The sequence below is a fragment of the Theropithecus gelada genome, chromosome X (assembly GCF_003255815.1).
Source record: "Theropithecus gelada isolate Dixy chromosome X, Tgel_1.0, whole genome shotgun sequence".
In the NCBI taxonomy this organism is placed as follows: Eukaryota; Metazoa; Chordata; class Mammalia; order Primates; family Cercopithecidae; genus Theropithecus; species Theropithecus gelada.
Window position 1 is genome coordinate 113762158 of NC_037689.1, and position 12459 is coordinate 113774616.

Here is a 12459-nt window from a genome sequence, read left to right on the forward strand (position 1 = left end):
TCAAGTTCACACATAACAATATTAACCTTAAATGTAAATGGACTAAATCGACCAATTAAAAGACAAAGACTGGCAAACTGGATAAAGAGTCAAGACCCATCAGTTTGCTGTATTCAGGAGACCCATCTCACATGCACAGACACATATCAGCTCAAAATAAAGGGATAGAGGAAGATCTACCAAGCAAATGAAGAACAAAAAAAAAAGCAGGGGTTGCAATCCTAGCCTCTAATAAAACAGACTTTAAACCATTAAAGATCAAAAGAGACAAAGAAGGCCATTACATAATGGCAAAGGGATCAATTCATCAGGAAGAGCTAACTATCCTAAATATATATGCACCCAATACAGGAGCACCCAGATTCACAAAGCAAGTCCTTAGAGATTTACAAAGAGACTTAGACTCCCATACAATAATAATGGGAGACTACAACACCGCAAAGTCAACATTAGACAGATCAACGAGACAGAAAGTTAACAAGGATATCCAGGAATTGAACTCATCTCTGCACCAAGCGGACCTAATAGACATCTACAGAACTCTCCACCCCAAATCAACAGAATATACATTCTTCTCAGCACCACATCACATTTATTCCAAAATTGACCACATAATTGGAAGTAAAGCACTCCTCAGGAAATGTACAAGAACAGAAATTATAACAAACTGTCTCTCAGACCACAGTGCAATCAAACTAGAACTCAGGACCAAGAAACTCAATCAAAACTGCTCAACTACATGGAAACTGAACAACCTGCTCCTGAATGACTACTGGGTACATAATGAAATGAAAGCAGAAATAAAGATGTTCTTTGAAACCAATGAGAACAAAGATACAACATACCAGAATCTCTGGGACACATTTAAAGCAGTGTGTAGAGGGAATTTTATAGCACTAAATGCCCACAAGAGAAAGCTGGAAAGCTCTAAAATTGACACTCTAACATCACAATTAAAAGAACTAGAGAAGCAAGAACAAACACATTCAAAAGCTAGCAGAAGGCAAGAAATAGCTAAGATCAGAGCAGAACTGAAGGAGATAGAGACACAAAAAACCCTCCAAAAAATCAATGAATCCAGGAGCTGGTTTTTTGAAAAGATCAACAAAATTGATAGACCGCTAGCAAGACTAACAAAGAAGAAAAGAGAGAAGAATCAAATAGATGCAATAAAAAATGATAAAGGGGATATCACCACCGACCCCACAGAAATACAAACTACCATCAAAGAATACTATAAACACCTCTACACAAATAAACAAGAAAACCAAGAAGAAATGGATAATTTCCTGGACACTTACACTCTTCCAAGACTAAACCAGTAAGAATTTGAATCCCTGAAGAGACCAATAGCAGGCTCTGAAATTGAGGCAATAATTAATAGCCTACCAACCAAAAAAAGTCCAGGACCAGATGGATTCACAGTTGAATTCTACCAGAGGTACAAGGAGGAGCTGGTACCATTCCTTCTGAAACTATTCCAATCAATAGAAAAAGGGGGAATCCTCCCTAACTCATTTTATGAGGCCAACATCATCCTGATACCAAAGCCTGGCAGAGACACAACAAAAAAAGAGAATTTTAGACCAATATCCCTGATGAACATCGATGTAAAAATCCTCAATAAAATACTGGCCAACCGAATCCAGCAATACATCAAAAAGTTTATCCACCATGATCAAGTGGGCTTCATCCCTGGGATGCAAGGTTGGTTCAACATACAGAAATCAATAAATGTAATCCAGCATGTAAACAGAACCAAAGACAAAAACCACATGATTATCTCAATAGATGCAGAAAAGACCTTTGACAAAATTCAACCACCCTTCATGCTAAAAACTCTCAATAAATTCGGTATTGATGGAATGTACCTCAAAATAATAAGAGCTATTTATGAGAAATCCACAGCCAATATCATACTGAATGCACAAAAACTGGAAGCATTCCCTTTGAAAACTGGCACAAGACAGGGATGCCCTCTCTCACCACTCCTATTCAACATAGTGTTGGAAGTTCTGGCAAGGCCAATCAGGCAAGAGAAAGAAATCAAGGGTATTCAGTTAGGAAAAGAAGAAGTCAAATTGTCCCTGTTTGCAGATGACATGATTGTATATTTAGAAAACCCCTTTGCCTCAGCCCAAAATCTCCTTAAGCTGATAAGCAACTTCAGCAAAGTGTCAGGATACAAAATTAATGTGTAAAAATCACAAGCATTCTTATACACCAGTAACAGACAAACAGAGAGCCAAATCATGAATGAACTCCCATTACAATAGCTTCAAAGAGAATAAAATGCCTAGAAATCCAACTTACAAGGGATGTAAAGGACCTCTTCAAGGAGAACTACAAACCACTGCTCAGTGAAATGAAAGAGGACACAAACAAATGGAAGAACATACCATGCTCATGGAATGGAAGAATCAGTTTTGTGAAAATGGCCATACTGCCCAGTGTAATTTATAGATTCAATGCCATCTCCATTAAGCTACCAATGACTTTCTTCATAGAATTGGAAAAAACTGCTTTAAAGTTCATATGGAACCAAAAAAGAGCCCGCATTGCCAAGACAATCCTATGTCAAAAGAACAAAGCTGGAGGCATCACGCTACCTGACTTCAAACTATACTGCAAGGCTACAGTAACCAAAACAGCATGGTACTGGTATCAAAACAGAGATATAGACTGATGGAACAGAACAGAGCACTCAGAAATAATACCACACATCTACAGCCACCTGATGTTTGACAAACCTCAGAAAAACAAGAAATGGGGAAAGGATTCCCTATTTAATAAATGGTGCTGGGAAAACAGGCTAGCCGTAAGTAGAAAGCTGAAACTGGATCCTTTCCTTACTCCTTATACAAAAATTAATTCAAGATGGATTAGAGACTTAAATGTTAGACCTAAAACCATAAAAACCCTAGAGGAAAACCTAGGTAATACCATTCAGGACATAGGCTTGGGCAAGGACTTCATGTCTAAAACACCAAAAGCAATGGCAACAAAAGCCAAAATTGACAAATGGGATCTATTTAAACTAAAGAGCTTCTTAACAGCAAAAGAAACTACCATCAGAGTGAACAGACAACCTACAGAATGGGAGAAAATTTTTGCAATCTACTCGTCTGACAAAGGGCTAATATCCAGAACCTACAAAAAACTCAAGCAAATTTACAAGAAAAAATCAAAGAACCCTATCAAAAAGTGGGCAAAGGATATGAACAGATATTTCTCAAAAGAAGACATTCATACAGCCAACAGACACATGAGAAAATGCTCATCATCACTCGTCATCAGAGAAATGCAAATCAAAACCACAATGAGATATCATCTCACACCAATTAGAATGGCAATCATTAAAAAATCAGGAATCAACAGGTGTTGGAGAGGATGTGGAGAAATAGGAACACTTTTACACTGTTGGTGGGACTGTAAACTAGTTCAACCATTGTGGAAAACAGCATGGCGATTCCTCAAGGATCTAGAACTAGAAGTACCATATGACCCAGCCATCCCATTACTGGGCATATATGCAAAGGATTATAAATCATGCTGCTATAAAGACATATGCACACGTATGTTCATTGCGGCACTATTCACAATAGCAAAGACTTGGAATCAACCCAAATGTCCATCAGTGACAGACTGGATGAAGAAAATGTGGCACATATACACCATGGAATACTATGTAGCCATAAAAAAGGATGAGTTTGTGTCCTTTGTAGGGACATGGATGCAGCTGGAAACCATCATTCTCAGCAAACTATCACAAGAACAGAAAACCAAACACTGCCTGTTCTCACTCATAGGTGGGAAATGAACAATGAGGTCACTTGGACACAGGAAAAGGAACATCACACATCAGGGCCTATTGGGGGAAGGGAATAGGGGGAGGTATAGCATTAGGAGATATACCTAATGTAAGTGACGAGTTACATTAGGCACACCAACATGGCACAGGTATACATATGTAGCAAATCTGCACGTTGTGCACATGTACCCTAGAACTTAAAGTATAATAAAAAATAAATAATAACAAAAAATTAAAAAAAAATGTACTGAGTCTGACATCCATTCATCTCACTACATCGGTTCCACCTTAACTTACTTAGCATTCCTCTCTGTCACTTTTCATGTGATACGTAGACAAAGAGGTAGTGGAATGCAAATAATCACTCATGTTGGGCATTTCACTGAATTTTAAGCTGGTTTCTAAAAATGGCAAATCTGATTGTTATTTCTGAATAAAAGGCCTTATTTTTTTCCATTTGCTTTCATTGTGACATTTCACCGAGAGGCACAAAAATAATATGCAAAGATTCATCAATAACGGGCAATCTTCTTAACTACCCTCCTTTTATAGACCCCCAGGTTAGGAAAAGTCCAGTGACAATGAAAGCATGGCTACTCAATGGGTAAGTGAATTAAAGAAAGGTTGGTATAAAGTACGTGTGTGAGTCTATGGGTGTGAGTGATGCGTGTGTGTGTTGAAGTTGAGAGAAGTGGTAATGATATTGGCACTCAGTGTGGTGGCTGTGGTTGGGGAAAGTTAAATTGACTCTGAAAGACCTAGATTAAAAAGGAAGACCCATATGTATTAAAATCATTCCATAATCTGTACCTCTAATCTTTACCTCTATAACCAGGGCACTTATGTCTAGAATTTTTGCTAATTTTTGCATTTATGTATCTCTTTTCTCCTTTGAAGTTTCATCTGTGTGTGTGGGTGGAGGTGAGGGGGCAAATAAAATTTGTTCTGAACTCTGTAACCTTCTAGCAGAGGAAGAATTCCTCCCAAGAACATTTACTTTTTTAGCTTAGTCCTTTCAAATTTACTGTTAAGTAATCTCACAATAAACAACAGGTATTCATTAGAAAAAAATTAATTTAATGTGATTTACTATTTAATTCTGCTAGCTCAGCTACACTTGTCCTGCAGAGCTGCATAATTTATTCAAATGACCTGAAACTTTTTTAAGTAAGTCTACCAGCAGAAAAAGTATTCCCTACTCCCAGGAGAATGAACTTTTTGTGTTGTACTGCTTCCCAGGACTGACATTTATTTGACTCTCAAGCGTATTTACATTGTTGGTTTAACTGGGAGTTCTTTGCTGAATCAATAATATACAGTATTTCTTTCTTCAAGTGGTGTCAATATTATTGCTATTCCTTTTATAAACTTTTTTTGTTAATTCTCTACAGTTACAAAATTTTTCTTTGACTTGTGAAAAAATTTACTCCTAAGAGTATGAAGACGCAGAGTAAATGGCCCTTTAATCTTCTGGGAAATATGTACCTCTTTAAACTTTATTTACGTCAGAACTTACTCTAATGAAGGACAAAAGCTCTAGACAAGATCCCCTGTTCCTTGTGGGTGTTCAAGGCTAGGTCTTCTGGAGACAAGCCTGTAGTTTGTTCTCATAATTTTATAGCTCACCTCCTGGCTGTTTCTTTGCAAGGGGCATAAGAGGGGACAAGAAAAAGAGCAGGGTGAGAATCTGACCCATTATGACCACTTGGGAGGCCCTGGCCTGGAAAATTCCCCTTTATGTGGCAAAAACAAACATTTGAAATGGAGGGAGAAACCAGGTTTAAACAATGAGAGAAAACAGTTTCCATGTCAGCTTTCCTGCTGATAAACATATGTGACCCCTCATTTGTTTCCAAAACATAAGTTTTCTATCATTTTAACAGAGCCTCAGCCTCAACTGAATCTGTCCAGAGCATAGGACACAAATATTTTGAGATTTAGTAAAATGGTGCATACATTTATTAGGGGAATTTTGACTATGTTCAAACTGTTCACCAAAAGAAACTTTAAGATGGTCTATGAAACCTTTGAATCCTACTGTATTTTTCACACAACGATGACTTCTCACTGATCTCAACTGCCTGTGTGCTACAGTATTGACTTCAATATTAATGGAGAAACAGACAAATATCAAAAGTCTTGTGCTTTGTCTCATGCCATTTGCAATTTTGTTTTCTGTCATCAACACTGACTTCTCCTTCCTTGTTCTGCTGAACTCCATACTTAGGTGCCCAGCTACTTCCTCAGAGCCTGCCCTCATCCTTTACCTGTGGCCTGCAGCATGGACAGGCGTGCCCTTACTGCTTATCTGAAAAATACGATCCACAGGAATAACTTGAATCTTTTTGCCCATTTAAAATGTGTTCTAGGTTCTCTGGTTTTCTGTACTAACTACAGAAAGCTTTCTAGTCACAAGTTTCTCCTTCCTATGGTCTCCAATTGGGCAACACAATTAAGAAAAATACTTTTCCCCACATAACAGTTCTTCCAATTCTTTTCCCCTTCTTTGATGATTTTGTGATAGATTATGAATGGTCATCAGTGATTTTCTGTAAATGCTACGTTTCCTTTTGCCAAGACAAAGAGTGAGATTAAGGGACCATCTAGTGCTTCCTCTTGTGGTATAGAGGCTAAACAGAATGAGTTCTGATATTAGTTTCTTTTGATTTAAATGCAAGTGTCTTCATTTAATAGCTGTATGATCTCAGAAAAGTTATTAAACTCTATGAGTCCTAGTTTCCTGATTTTTAAAGTGGGGGCTAAAATGAATAGCTTGTAATAGCACCTACCATATGCTAGGCATGATTTTAGGCACTTTAAACATATTAGCTCATTTAATTTTCCATTAGCTTATTTAAAATTCCTACTCTATGATGTAGGTAATTTATATCATTCTCATTTCTCAGATGAGAAACTGAGACATGGAGAAATAAAGTAACTTGGCCAAGGTCAGAATTAGTAAGTGGTAGAGCTGGGTTTGTAAAGCCAGGTGGTTGGATCCCAGAGGCTATTTACTAACCAGTGTGTTATACTGCCTCTCTATTAAATTATTGATGATAAATAACTCATCACAGTGTTTGGCACATAACATGTATTGTCAGCTAGTATTATCACTACCATCACTTGTTCTTATCTTTCTTCATTTTGTCACTCTTGCTTCTGTTGGATTGGTTGTGTAGTTTATTGCCCCCACTGCCACAAGAAACAGCAGCAACAGTGATCTATGTTGAAATAGTCACCTAATCCTTCTTCACTTTTTGTGCTTTGTATTTAAACTACAAATATGACAGAGACCTATGCAAGGAGGACCAAACCTCTTCTCCATCACGTAAAAGTTATATTCCTGCAATCTCCAACCCTCCAGCAAGAAGCCAACAAAAACCGCATAAAGCAAAGGAGAAATTTTAGAAGTTGTAGACTTCAAGTAAAATTGCTACCATTCTTTAATAAACATGGATAAAATTTTCAGAAAGTAATGAAGGTTGTAAAAGATGATGAACAAAGACTTTGCTACTATAATAAATTTCCTAGTCTCTACTCATTAATTTCTATTAGAATGCCAATATTAGGAAAAAAGAAAGAGAAAATTCTATAAATAATTATTATGTTCTTCTCTTAAAGTAAGCCACTGACTTCAAAATTATCTAACACATTTGTGGAAACTTCATTTTTTTGTTTGAGATTTATTTCAATGAGCTGTTATGATTGGAGACAGTGAGAATTTCAGATTAATGTTTTGCAGACAAAAAAAAAAAAAAAAAAAAAAAAAACCTCTCTGGAAAGCTGGCAAGTGTTCATAAGTCAGCCCTAGAATTATGTAGGTTGAAGGCTCCCAGTGGACAGACCAAACATATAAGAAGGAAACCAGAGATCTGGTGCTATTACGTCCCAGCGTCTGAGAGAACGAGTAAGCACAGAATTCAAAGCATTCTGCAGCCTTAATTTTTAAGGTAAGTATGAACAATTTGTATATCATTTACTTGGAAAGTAGAACATACATTAAATGAAAGTATTTTTTATGGATGAACTTCTGTTTTTCCTGTGTTTTAACACTGTATTTTGTAAAACTCCTGAATTATTTAGCTGCTGTTTCTCTTACAGGAGTGTGTTTAGGCACTAAGCAAGCTGATTTATGATTACTGCTTTAAACTTCAACAACCAGTAAGTCTTCAAGTGGAATTTATTATTGATTCTTTTATGTTAATTTGTTAGGTCAAAAGAAAAAGCTTTAGTCCAAAATAAAAGTTTTGCTCTTTATTAGGAGGTTCTTTGGAGATTATACTTTTAATTGGGTAGTTTATTTGCATGTATTTTGAAACTATCTAAAGTAAATAGTGTTTCCTTAGTATGCTTACCTTTAGCTAATGTGTGTTTTTTTGCTTTTAAAATAATGTTTCTAGTGAAAAAAATCACAAGAACCTGAACACTGCAACATTTGAGAGCCACGGCTATTCAGTTTTGTTAAACTGAGAAGAGAGCAAAAGAAAAATGATAAGACTATATCATGATTAATCATTGATGTTCAATTCTCATTTCATTGAGCAATATAAATTACTTCTACTTGAACCTAAAATAGGTTTGACTGTTTTTTTCTTTATCTGCTTTAATTGAAAATGGATTGTTTATATATGAAATAGACCAAAATTAGATATCTATGTCTAAAACTAATATTCTCTATTAAAAGGAGAAGACTTAGAAATAGAAATATATTTCATAACTTCTTAACTATTTTATTATTGTGAAAACAATAGAAAAGTAAAACTAAAGGAATTATTTTTAATTATTAAAGAAAAACCATGATTCCTCATCACAATATGTTCCTTTGGCATATTCTCTTTTAGTTTTTTATATACTTATGTTTTCCTTTGCTTACGTTACTTATGTTTTCCATAGTTGTAGTGATTTGTATGTAATTCGTTACTTAAATAGAGCATTTCTCTATGCAATAGCAGGCAGCAGTGTAGTTTCTAGAAAGTATACAAACAGAGATATATGCTCAAGTGTTTTTTGAAAGATTAACTTTTCTTACCTCTAGGTTTCTTATTTGTTTCACATATTTCCTGCCCTGACTAATCTTTTGAAATATTAATTTTCTTTAAACCTTTCAAAAACATAATAGAAAAGATGGGCAAAAGGTAGTTTTGTTCAGAACTTTCAATCTCTGAAATGATTTACTTTTTTCTACTATTAAGAAAAGTATTTCTCCTTTTTCAAGCGGTAAAATCCATTCTTATTTTACAAGGCATGGCTCTGTTTCATAATGTTTTCTTTTTTTTTTTTTTTTTTTTTTTTTTTTTAATTTATTTATTATTATTATACTGTAAGTTGTAGGGTACATGTGCATAACGTGCAGGTTTGTTACATATGTATACTTGTGCCTTGTTGGTGTGCTGCACCCATCAACTCGTCATTTACATCAGGTATAACTCATCACTCACTTCTTTTTGCTTTTGACAAACTTTCAAAATGCTAAGGATTCAAGGATGTCCTCAGCTCTGTATGTGTTCTAAGAGTTCTATTTTTTTTCCTCCACAGAAGGCATAAGAACTAGGAGCTGCTGACATTTCAATATGAAGGGCAACTCCACCCTTGCCACTACTAGCAAAAGCATTACTAGCAGTCTTCACTTCGGGCTTGTGACCATCTCTGGCAACAATGAGTCTGCCTTGAACTGTTCACAGAAACCATCAGATAAGCATTTAGATGCAATTCCTATTCTCTACTACATTATATTTGTAATTGGATTTCTGGTCAATATTGTTGTGGTTACACTGTTTTGTTGTCAAAAGGGTCCTAAAAAGGTTTCTAGCATTTACATCTTCAATCTTGCTGTGGCTGACTTACTCCTTTTGGCTACTCTTCCTCTCTGGGCAACCTATTATTCTTATAGATATGACTGGCTCTTCGGACCTGTGATGTGCAAAGTTTTTGGTTCTTTTCTTACTCTGAACATGTTTGCAAGCATTTTTTTTATCACCTGTATGAGTGTTGATAGGTACCAATCCGTTATCTACCCATTTCTGTCTCAAAGAAGAAATCCCTGGCAAGCATCTTATATAGTTCCCCTTGTTTGGTGTATGGCCTGTTTGTCCTCATTGCCAACATTTTATTTTCGAGATGTCAGAACCATTGAATACTTAGGAGTGAATGCTTGCATTATGGCTTTCCCACCTGAGAAATATGCCCAATGGTCAGCTGGGATTGCCTTAATGAAAAATATCCTTGGTTTTATTATCCCTTTAATATTCATAGCAACATGCTATTTTGGAATTAGAAAACACTTACTGAAGACGAATAGCTATGGGAAGAACAGGATAACCCGAGACCAAGTCCTGAAGATGGCAGCTGCTGTTGTTCTGGCCTTCATCATTTGCTGGCTTCCCTTCCATGTTCTGACCTTCCTGGATGCTCTGGCCTGGATGGGTGTCATTAATAGCTGTGAAGTTATAGCAGTCATTGACCTGGCACTTCCTTTTGCCATCCTCCTGGGATTCACCAACAGCTGCGTTAATCCATTTCTCTATTGTTTTGTTGGAAACCGGTTCCAACAGAAGCTCCGCAGTGTGTTTAGGGCTCCAATTACTTGGCTCCAAGGGAAAAGAGAGAGTATGTCTTGCCGGAAAAGCAGTTCTCTTAGAGAAATGGAGACCTTTGTGTCTTAAACCTGAGAGCAAAATGCATGTAACCAACATGGCTACTTGCTTTGAGGCCCACCAGAATTATTTTAAGTGGTTTTAATTAAATAATACATTTTCCCCTAATCTAATCTTTTCTGAATCTTCTGAAACCAAATGTAACTATGTTTTATCGTCCAGTGACTTTCAGGAGTTGCCCATTGTTTTTCTGATATGTTTGTACAAGATTGTCATTGGTGAGACATATTTACAACCTAGAAGTAACTGGTGATATATCTCAAATTGTAATTAATAATAGATTGTGAATAATGATTTGGGGTTTCAGATTTCTCTTTGAAACATGCTTGTGTTTCTTAGTGGGGTTTTATATCCATTTTTATCAGGATTTCCTCTTGAACCAGGACCAGTCTTTCAACTCATTGCATCATTTACAAGACAACGTTGTAAGAGAGATGAGTACTTCTAAGTTGAGTATATTATAATAGATTAATACTGGATTATTCAGGCTTTAGGTATATACTTCTTTAAAAAGGCTATAAATTATATTCCTCTTGCATTTCACTTGAGTGGAAATTTATAGCTAATCTATAATTACATATTGAGTAGGGCTAGAAATATAGATTAAATCATACTCCTATGTTTTAGCTTATTTTTACAGTTATAGAAAGTAAAGTGTACTGTAACATAGAACTGCAATCAATGATATTTGTGTGTTCACTAAACTCTGAATAAGCACTTTTCCTAAAAAAAAATCTTTCTATTCATTTTAATGAATGTTTAAAGGTTGCTATTTTCTCTGATACTTTTTTGAAATCAATAAACACTGTGTATTCTTATAAAATGTAAAGGTCACTTTTTACATCCTTGACTTTTTAGATGTGGTGCTTTGATATACAGGACACTGATTTGATTTTTATTATTAATGCTTTCGTTCTGGGTTGTTTCCTAAAATATCTGGGTGGCTTTAAAAAAAAAACTCTTTAACTTGTAACAAACCCTTAACTGGCATAGGAAATGGTATCCAGAATGGAATTTTGCTACATGGGGTCTGGGTGGGGGGTGAAGAGACCCAGTCAATTACATGTTTGGTACCAAGAAAGGAACCTGTCAGGGCAGTGCAATGTGACTTTGAAAATATACACCATGGGGGTAATTTTACCCTATATCTGTAAACACTATTTGTTTCAGAATCTGTATGATTGTGTAGAGTTGTTTTAAACCAATTGCAGGTCTAGATATCTCCTTCTCAACACTATTAAAGCTCCTAAATTAGAGGAGTGCCTAAAACTGAGTTACCTAAAGTTTACTTACATTAAAGTATGAATATTAATTTTAGAAATTTGAGACTTCATTCTGTACCAGCCCTGTATAATAACAGGTTATCTAGGACCTTCCTCTGAGGTAGGTCTAAATACTGATCTCTGAGTTGGAACTGATGTTTTGGGGGCTCAGCATCTCTGCCAGGTTCCAGGATTATAGACAGAAGAATCCTGTCATACCACTTTCTGAAAAAGTCCTAATTTCATGTAATCCTTTTATTTTCAGTAAAAACAAATAACTAAATGTATAACCAACTATGATGTCATGTTTTAAATAATTTTGTAAAACATCTCATATAAATAAAATTTTTAATTGGAAGAAATCCGTGCTTTTTAAAAATTTTTAAAACTACTTCTAAGTATATATTCTTACCTTCACTTGTGTTTGTATCCTCCATTTTATCTCTACTGATACTACTTAGTTTCAGCTCTGATTATTACTCACTTGGCTTCTTGCCATACTGTTCAAGTCTTCCTCTCTTGAGTATTCTGCCATAATTTCCCATTAGCTATGAAAGCAAAATCCAACTTTCCTTGAGTCTGGAAGACCTTGTGAGATGTGACTCTTCCTAGTCTTTCTGGACTTTTTCTCTCTGTCACCCTTCTTCAAACCCTATGTTTAAGCACCAAAAAGTGACTTAATGCTTTTTAAAGCCTAATGCCCTTTCATGCCTCTCTGCTGTTGTTCACACAG

At 35.8% G+C, this 12459-nt stretch overlaps 1 protein-coding gene across 2 annotated transcripts; it reads left to right on the forward strand.

Moving 5' to 3' along the window:
- The first annotated feature begins 7649 nt into the window (after positions 1–7649).
- AGTR2 (angiotensin II receptor type 2) lies at positions 7650–12088 on the forward strand. Of its 2 annotated transcripts, XM_025372968.1 has the most exons (3): positions 7650–7761; positions 7913–7972; positions 9347–12088. In XM_025372968.1, the coding sequence occupies exon 3, from the start codon at positions 9382–9384 to the stop codon at positions 10471–10473; it is 1092 nt and encodes a 363-aa protein (XP_025228753.1). In that variant the 5' UTR covers positions 7650–7761; positions 7913–7972; positions 9347–9381; the 3' UTR covers positions 10474–12088. The 2 variants fall into 2 exon arrangements, with proteins under 2 accessions (XP_025228753.1, XP_025228754.1); XM_025372969.1 differs by lacking the exon at positions 7913–7972 and having other exon boundaries at positions 7692–7761; positions 9347–10981.
- Positions 12089–12459: the final 371 nt, after the last annotated feature.

Bases quoted from the DNA above. Each gene is read 5' to 3' on its own strand.
- AGTR2 (XM_025372968.1), top strand. From the start codon at position 9,382: ATGAAGGGCAACTCCACCCTTGCCACTACTAGCAAAAGCATTACTAGC.